The following is a 9,261-nucleotide window of genomic DNA, read 5'->3' on the forward strand; positions in this document are numbered from 1 at the left end:
CTGGAGTCTGCTCTTATTAGCTGCTTTTTGCTATTGGAATAGCATGTTACAGCCAAAAGGAAGGTCTAAGAAACTGCTTGACTACTTTCTGGTACAGTTTTTGGTGATCAGAGCTATGACAGGGCTTAGGGGATGAGTCAAGGCGGACCTCATTATGTCAGGCCTGTACACACGTTGCCTCAAACAGATTACTACTTGAACAATGCAAGCAGAAAACAAATGAAGGTGGGTCAATACCAGAGCCTAGCTCTATGCCACAGCTAGTCATAATGCTAGTCATTGGGGCATAGGTCTTCAGAAAGCACAGGCGGAAAAGGGACAGAAATTATCTGTTTTGTTACTTTGCTTTTCACGGAGCCCTATATCCCCTCTCTATCACATAAAAGCAGCAGAGCTATTGGTCAATTAATTCAGGTGGTTCAATCATAAGGACATCCCAATCAAGGAAACAGTTTTATTGCCTTACCCCTCTGCAGCCACCAGTACTCTCTCTTTCTGCCCCAAATCCATTTCTTCCTGTAATTCTGTGCCTATCTGGATAAAATCTCTTACTGCATGGCTGCAGGAAGCAAACTAAATTATCCCAGTGAGCCTTTCAGATCTTACAGTGTAGGAATGTAGCTTTGTCCAACTGATATGGTGGGCTGAAATGAAAGTAAAGAGTATGAGAAAGAACACAACCCTCTGTGGACTGAGCCTATTTTTTTCTTCTGAGAGACAATATGATGTAATTATTTGTCTTTAAAGTGAAGTGTTCTTGAGTGACAGAAATAATTAAATAAAAACAGGACAGTGATCTTTGTGCTAGTAAGGGCATAAGAATAATTACACTATGACCTACTGGCAAAGGAGGGGTAGGGAAGGAAGGAAAACACTGGGCACTGGGACTCCCTCTTCATTGGTCATCCTAGAGCATCATGTGGCCAGGGCTCCTTTTTAAAGATAACTCCTGATCTTCTCGAGCTTGTACTATCCTCCTGTCCTGCATTTCTGTTTGATCCTGTGGAAGACTTCTCTGTAACCTGCCAAGATGTGTGACCAGTTTGTGGGCACCTGGAAGCTCCTTTCTAGTGAAAACTTTGAGGACTATATGAAAGAGCTGGGTGAGAATTGTTGTTTGGAGTTGTTGTATCTGGGACAGGGAAGGAATCTGATTTTGAACTTTATTCCTTATTTGCTTTTTCTGGCTATGCTGTTTACCAAGGAGATTTTAGTCCAACTATTTTGATCAGATGGTCTTAAACTGGAGAACTTGACTGTTTGAATTAGTGGTTTCAAATTCCTATAATGTAGAAAAACCTTGATGGGGAGAAATGGTTTCAGGTAAGCCAAGTCCATGCATGCCTACTTAGCAGTGTTATAAATGGATGTAAAACTCATCTCTGCAATATTTTGGGTGGATTATCTGTTTATCCTTGGACATACAAAGGGTGTAATGTTTGAATATAGCAAGCTTCTCTCTGTCTAAAAGAAACACACTTAAACTTCTTTATATTGCTGCTGGATTAATTGTCATGGCTATTCTATGAATGAAAATCTGCAGCTGCCTCCAGTGAATATTAACAAAGAAAATTGCATGGATTCATGCAGATACTTGCAAAAGATTGGAGGGATTCTCTAAGGGTATAGACGTCTTGCTTAGCATTAAAATTTGGATTTGAAAGCTTTCCGCATTCTTTTAGTGTGCGGAAAATATGGGGTAACTTGCACTGATAGAGTCAGTACGGGCTAAAAAGATGAGGGGTTATTTGGAGATCAGGAGTGAAATAGTCACCAAGATTTATGCAGCATTTAGATAGCTTTTAGTGAGACTCTCGCACTCTTAATCTTTACCCCAGATTTTACTCAGGACATAACCATTGCCAGCTATGTCTTAATCATTTCCTTTTATTCAGTCCAGCCACTGATAAATATATTAGGGGAAAAAAAAAACCTTTTTTTTTTCTTGTTTGTTTTTGTGGCTTAGAAACCATCATATATTTCTGCTTGTTTACTTCTTGATACAGTTGGCATACAAGTTAGTGTACAAACCACCACAGTTATTTTGGGCAAGTATATGTGCAAATATCTGTCATTAAAATCTTGTCTTAGTCTTCAAAATATTGTTTTCACTATTCTGACAATGTCAGAGCAGAGAATTTCCTTGCGTCATCCCACCTGGCTTGGTCTATATCCACACCAAACTAGTGAGATATTATAAAAGAACCTCTGCAACATAGAATTAATTACAAATTCAGAAAGTAATAGGGAAATTAGCACTGAAGTTGTTTGGTTTATTGGTTTTCTTTTCCAAGAAATAAGAGAAAAACATTGAGTAAAGATGACAATTTAATGGTACCCTGTCTTATTTATAGGTGTGGGGTTTGCTACCAGGAAAATGGCTGGTGTGGCCAAGCCCAGTGTAACTATCAGCATCAATGGTGATGTGATAACCATCAAAACAGAGAGTACCTTCAAAAATACAGAGATCTCTTTCAAGCTGGGTGAAGAGTTTGATGAGACCACAGCAGATGACAGAAAAACAAAGGTGAGTCCAAAACCAGCGATTTCCAAATGCATCTTTCAAAAGGGATGTGAAATAAGTCTTTCGAAAGGGGTGTGGGAACAGGAGGATGGAGTTGTGACTTTGACATCCAGTGTAGAAATGCTGCCCTCAAAGGTTTGGACAGGGAAACAGTCTTCTCTTCAGCCTGGATCACCCTGATGAAATAGCCACACTTTGCATTTTTCTTTGGCAGAATGTCATAACCCTAGACAATGGCATACTGACCCAGGTTCAGAAGTGGGATGGAAAAGAGACTATCTTAAAGAGAAAAGTTGTGGATGGGAACCTGGTGATGGTGAGTTCATTTTTGTTACTTAATCGCTTGGTTCATAGTACAGAATTCATTAGCAAATATGTTACATTGGACTCAAATACAATGAATGAAAGCACCTGAAAGGGCTTTGTGTCTCTCTGAATGAGTCAGTTGGTTGGTATTATCAGGTCAGAGAGTATTGTGCTTGACTTGGTGCCAGTGAGGCCCACCTGCAGTTTGGGGCTTCCCAGCTTTGCTCTCCAGTTTCAGGAAAGACAATTTGAAGAATCTGGGAGGGGACTAAAATTGTGTTCATAAAAAGCAGCTGAGGTTCCTACATGCTACAAAATGATACACATACACAAAATTCCTGAAGAGTTCTGCCCTCCCCTAGAGAAAAATAGTATGTTCATAAATTTAATATTTAAATTTCTTTGGATAGAGACCAGAGGAAAACAAATAGAAATAGGTTTTAATAACAACTTCATTAAGAAAGATTGAACAATACAGAGTTTAAGCTAACAGAAAAATAGATGAGGACGGAGCCTAACATGCAGAGGCTGACACCAGCACCCTCAAGTCTGAAAGCTGTGAAGGACTTTCTGTCTGTATGTGTTTGTGTCATGCACACACATATGAAGACAAGCCACTGCTGCAGAAGGTGGAAGGAAATAAGACTAATGCCCCACTTCGGAGTCCAATCACCCTCCACTGAAGTCCTAGGATCCTTCTTTAGAGGTTTTAAAGTGGAGACTTGAAATCTCCTGGGGCTTGCTGGAACAGTATTTCAGACTTCTGTTTCTGAAGCTCTCAAACTTGAGTTTCACTGTTTTGGTAACTGTTCGTAGAGGAGGAGAAGTGCAAATTTCTTCTTACACTGGCTGCCAATGGATAAATAATTCTATGCCTTCTGACTAACAAATATTTCATGAGTTAAAAGCTGATTAAACTTACCTTTCTTTCTAGGAATGTACCATGAATAATGTTATCTGCAAAAGAGTTTATGAAAAAGCATGAAGAAGCCATCTTCACACAGGACCAATGCTTAAAGCTGGAGAAAAACAACCTAACCAAAGGAGAAAATGTCCACAAATATATTTTAAAGAGAACTGTACTTTTTACAGATGTATCCCAAAACAGTTACACGCAGCTAGACTAATTTGTTGTGGCTATTCAATAAAATGTTCAGCTTTCTACAACCCATGCTTGTGCTGGAGTTTGTCAGAAAGGGGTTTGGGAGGGATGGAACATGGGAAGGGATGCTGTGTGGCATCAAGCATTGCTTGAGAGCTAGTTCCACACTTGGTAACTGTGACCCATCTCAGTGCAGAAAGAGGATTTGAGACCATCCAGTGAGTGGCACTTGTGCGATAGATGTAGACCTGGACACAAACACCTCTGGTGAGCACCATGTGTGGGTTAACCACTGCAAGGAGTCTGTGCACAGCAAGGGATGCTTCTCTTGGCTTCGCTGGGTATTGCTCCTGAGACAGGGAGGAGGGTGGTTACTGTGGGTGTCCAGCATTGGCAGGGAACCAAACACCTCCTCCTTGCACAAGTTCTAACAATTTTAAACCCCAGAATCACCTAAAGTGATGTGATCTTGTCCTCTTCCACCTGAAGTCTGAAATTACAGCTGTTGAAGCTCTCAGCTGTGATTCTTTTACTTCCCTTTCCTTACCATCTCTTTTTGTTCTATATTAGACATAAAGCCTTGAGTTAAGCATCATAGTTTAAAAAGTACTCTCAGCACTACTAAAAGCCTGTAAGAGTTTGCTAGTGGTACAACCTCATATATTTCCTATATGCACTTTCTACAAGCTCATTAGGTTAGCTCAGTCTTGGGAACATGAGCCTCTCTAGATGCAAAGCCCTTTGGACACCATGGTTTTCAACTCTTCTTATTCTCAAACTACTTTTCTTCTACTGCCCTTAGACCTGGTCTCCTATTTCAAAACTTCAGGCCCACACCTGGGAGGACTCAAACTGAGGACAAAGAAAAAGACAAGTCTATGGAAAACCTGGACAAGAAGAGTCTGAAAATATGTGGAATAACCACAAAATGGGGAAATGAGCATATCTCAAGCTTTGCAGTTAAGACCTGTGAACCAAATTCCACATATTCCTGACATTCCTGAGGTCAGATGTCAGAAGCAATAGTGCTGAGTCCCTGCTGCCAGTAGCAGAGACCTCATATACTTGAACTTTCCTCTGCATGACTCAGTCTGTTCCCAAGTTCCTGCACTATTAATACAGCTGGAGAGGAAAAGAAGGATGTCTACACTCTGGACGAGCTAAGGAGTCATTTAAGAGCAGTTCCCAAAGACTATCAATAAATTATTAAGAAATGTTAAAAAAGCCATGAACAAACAGCTTCACTCCTTTTACTTTGGCTTCATCAGTTGTGAAATCTCAACAGCCTAAAGAAGAACAGTTGCATAGGGGAAGTAAATGTGCTTCACAGTACCCCATATATACAATATTACACCTACTTAGCACTTAACAGAACTAAAATTATTTGAAAAAACCCAGGATAAAACTGCAGTTTAGTGACAGAAAACCTACATGGGAGAGTTGATCCAAAGAAGCAGCAACATTGACTTAAACAAGATATATATAAAGATCAGCCCATAGTTAAATATAGCCCATTGTCCACAGAAACAAAAATACTATGTTTCAGGGGTCAATTTTCCAATATTCCTATAGCAGCCCTTATTTTCCAGATATCTTACATTCTTAATAAAGTCTGCAGTTACAACTGTAACATTCACAGTCTTACTTTTTCAGAGGCAGGTAATCTCTTCTGAAAACATCACCATTTATTTTAGTAGCTGGTGAATGAATTCAGACTTTGTGAATGGATTAAGCTGCTTAAAACATCAACTTTTGGCAATTTCAATGAAGCGACATTCTGTCTATAAACTTTGGCAGGGCCAACACCATAATAAAGTATTAACGATGCTTTTCTTACAATATGACCATGTCTGAAATTTATCCTCTGAAGAGGGACAAAACTTATGCTCTAAAAAAGGCAACAGCCTATGGACTTCTTGAATAAATGGAGATAATTCCTCTCTGGCAGAAAAAAGATGTGTGCTCTCAGACCTAGATGGAGGTAACAGCATACATTTCTAAGGGGTAAAGGCACGTGAGTGGCTTGTCCTTGCCTGCAGAGCAAGGACTCTCTTTTTTGGAGTGCTAACCTATTCTCTAAAATTCACACACCATCCTATAACATTCCTCTCAGAAAAAGAAAGTTCCCCTACAAACCCCATGGTCAACATGCTTATCACAGCAGGCACGCTTGAAGGAAGGAAAGGGGACTTACACCTGCAGCTTTTTAGCAGCTCAGGAGAAAAATGAAGCAAGGCTTATTCTGAGCTTTGACCTTTCTGTTATATTTTGTTTTTTCTTTTAACTGTTTGTTTCCACTGGAGGGAACTAGGAGTACTTTTGTGTCCTGGCCAGTCAAGCCTGGTGTATGCCCAGCTCTGCAGTCTGCCCTGAGCTGCCACCCCAGCAATCATGGCCTGGTCTCATGGGATGTCCCGGCTAAGGAGACAAAAGGCTATTTGCACCCTCCAATGTACCTATTGGGAAGGGGCAGACTGCTGGCTGTGTCTTCAAGGTCGATCCCTTGGCTCCATAGAGTCAGTGTTAAAACATCCTTGGTGTCCTCACAGTGAGGCAGGCATTTGGCCTCTGCCCTCCGCTTTTATTTCTGTTTTCTTCATGACTCTCTTAGGAATTTAATTTAGACTTTGTTTTTTGGGACTGAATTTTCCCAGATGATATTTCCTTTAGAGAAAATGACAAAAATAAACATTCTGCATTTTTTAAATATTCTCTTTGCATTTGTACTTATTTTGATATTTTTACCTGTACCTCTAATGCTGCTTCACAGGCTCTGAGTCTATTGATCTCAAACCTTGTTTTACTCCAATCATAAGCATAAAAAGGGAATCAAAGCTCCTTCTTATCACATGTACTCACAATCCTTTTTTTCCTTTAAGCTTGAAGGAAAGATTGGTTTCCACAGATACTATTTCTACTGAGATATAATTCCCTGCTTTTCTTCTTTCTAGACTGTAAGACCTTTAAATGAAAGTACTGATTTTTCTTGGTGACAAAGAGATAGATGGTAGCAATGTCAACATTGTTTGAGACTGCGTAAGACTGGGGTTTTGTCTGTATAAATAATTCTCTGTCACTTTTGTTCTTAAGGTTACTGGTACTGCAGTATAGCTGTTCTATTCTGACAAATTTGCCCTTCTTGAATTTTTTTAAGTCTGATTTTACAATGTCCTAATCATCTTTTATTTCCCAAAAGCACCAGCCTTGTCTTGTTAAAATGCATTTACATGGATAAAAAAATTAAATGAAAGAACAAACAATGCCTGAGGAGCAACAGTAGAATATTTTTGTAGTATTCCTTGAGAAATAATGGATAGCTCCATTTAGGAGGAGCTTTCTCATTTCCAGAGATTGGATAAAGAAGATGGTTATTCTTTACACAAAATGTGATGCTAGATATTCTTTACTCAAAATGCATCTCTGATTTAGAAGAGTTTTGTGTGGACAACACCTTCAAAGACTAACATTTACTTACATATTACAGATACAGCATCTGCTTCCTAATATGGGGGAGAAAGAGTTCTTCCTTACTTTGTTTTAATTTTCAATCACTCTAGACTTTCCCTCCTTACACTGCACTGTAATTAGACCTGAGCAGTAATGGGAGGTTCTGCTCAACTTAACTTACCCTTGTTGATGTTATGACTGATGGGATAAAAACATTTTGCATATACAATCAAAATTTGTGACTCAAGACCTTGTTATTTCCCCACAAGCACAGTATAATCCAAACACAACAGTATTTTCACTACTCAGGATATATTGTTTTCCTATTAAAACATGTTCCCCTTCTTGCTTGTGACAGCTTTCAAGACAAGGCCCAAACCTCACCCCTTTTGGCCCAACATCAGCTCCATCCCATTCTTTCTACCTAAACACTAGAAATCTTGTCCCACAACCTAGAATCCCAATGTCCCCCCGTCCTTAGAATGTAGATCTGAAAAGTCCCTATAAATGCTTGTAAACCAGAAAGCCTCATCATGCAAAAAAGACAAACTGTTGTTCACACAAGTAAGAAAGAAGCCACCTAAACCTTTCATGTATCAAGTAATAGTTTTCTCCAAGAAAATGGTTCAGGAAGGGAAAGGACAGAATTACAACTGATGTGGCCTTGCACTAAATAGTTTCAGATAATATGAGGTGTCTTGAATTACAATGCTTTAAATCCTTGTCTGTTGAATATACATATGGTTTATGGATTTGTTCTTTGTGTCTGGTTTTTACTAACCACAAGACAATAGAACTAAATGTGCACTTTTAAAAGAAGTTTTTAAATGTTCAAATTCAAACTTTTCAAACTTTCAAATTCATCTTTGCAGAAGAGGCCCTGGGGGTCCTGGTGGACACCAAGCTGAATATAAGCCAGCAACATGCCCTTGCAGCAAAGAAGGAGATGTGTGCTGCATTAGGAGTGTTGCAGGGTGAGGGAGGCAATCCTTTGTCCCTACTCAGCACTGGCAGGGCCACATCTGGAATACTGAGTCCAGTAATGGGCTCCCCAGTCCAAGGGACATGTGGACCCAGGGAGGTTATGGTTTCTTTTAATGGGAACAGAGGAACTTGAAGAAATCTGGTGATAGTAAGACACATTTGAATGCAACTGCTTATACAACTGTGCTGGCTTACATCTGCCCTTAACTCTATGACAGGCCAACTATCCAGGTGCCAAAAGGCAAAAAGGGAGCAGTATATGCCCCTTTATGTGTAAAGGGAGATGCTGATCACTTCTTCCTGTTATCCAGTGGTAGGACACATAGGAATGGTTCAAAACTGTGCCAGGGGAGATTCAGATGGGACATTAGGCAGCATTTCTTTACCAAGAGGCTGGTCAAACACTGAAACAGGCTTCCTAAAGAGGTGGTTGATGCCCCAAGCCTGTCAGTGTTTAAGGGGCATTTGGACAATGACCTTAACAACAGATTTTAAAATCTGGTCAGCCCTGAATTGGTCAGACAGTTGGACTAGGTGATTGTTCTAAATCCCTTCCAGGACAATGGCATTGGGAGAACAGTCAGAGCTGGGTTTCAGATGGTTGCAGTTCTTTTGTGCTTGGTGGCTCCATGTTGCTGAGACCCCACCGCTGCGCCCAGACTGCTCTGCAGGTGCAGTGGTAACCTCATATCCTCATTCCCACGTACCCCTCAGTGTCCTGATCTGTTCAGTGGAGAAAGCTGAGGCAGGCGTCACCCGGAGCCTTGGTACTGACAGGGCTGCCTTGGACAAGGTGCACATTGTCTTGCCCTGGCACGGCCTCGCTTATTGGCCCCGTCCTGAGTGCTGCAGGGACTGGGAATCTTTAAAAGGAGGCCAACAAGGTCTGAGCCAGGCA

The 9,261-nt window shown here is 40.5% G+C and overlaps 1 protein-coding gene across 2 annotated transcripts; it reads left to right on the top strand.

The window, feature by feature from the left end:
• Positions 1–981: 981 nt before the first annotated feature.
• Positions 982–3,997, top strand: LOC104401072 (fatty acid-binding protein, adipocyte-like). Of its 2 annotated transcripts, none has more exons than XM_010021225.1 (4): positions 982–1,103; positions 2,355–2,527; positions 2,739–2,840; positions 3,765–3,997. In XM_010021225.1, exons 1-4 carry the CDS (start codon positions 1,031–1,033, stop codon positions 3,813–3,815), a joined length of 399 nt encoding a protein of 132 aa, XP_010019527.1. In that variant the 5' UTR covers positions 982–1,030; the 3' UTR covers positions 3,816–3,997. The 2 variants fall into 2 exon arrangements, with proteins under 2 accessions (XP_010019527.1, XP_010019528.1); XM_010021226.1 differs by having other exon boundaries at positions 989–1,103; positions 2,739–2,844; positions 3,765–3,985.
• The last annotated feature ends 5,264 nt before the right edge of the window (positions 3,998–9,261 follow it).

Source organism: Nestor notabilis, unplaced genomic scaffold (assembly GCF_000696875.1).
Source record: "Nestor notabilis isolate BGI_N333 unplaced genomic scaffold, ASM69687v1 scaffold269, whole genome shotgun sequence".
NCBI lineage: Eukaryota > Metazoa > Chordata > Aves > Psittaciformes > Psittacidae > Nestor > Nestor notabilis.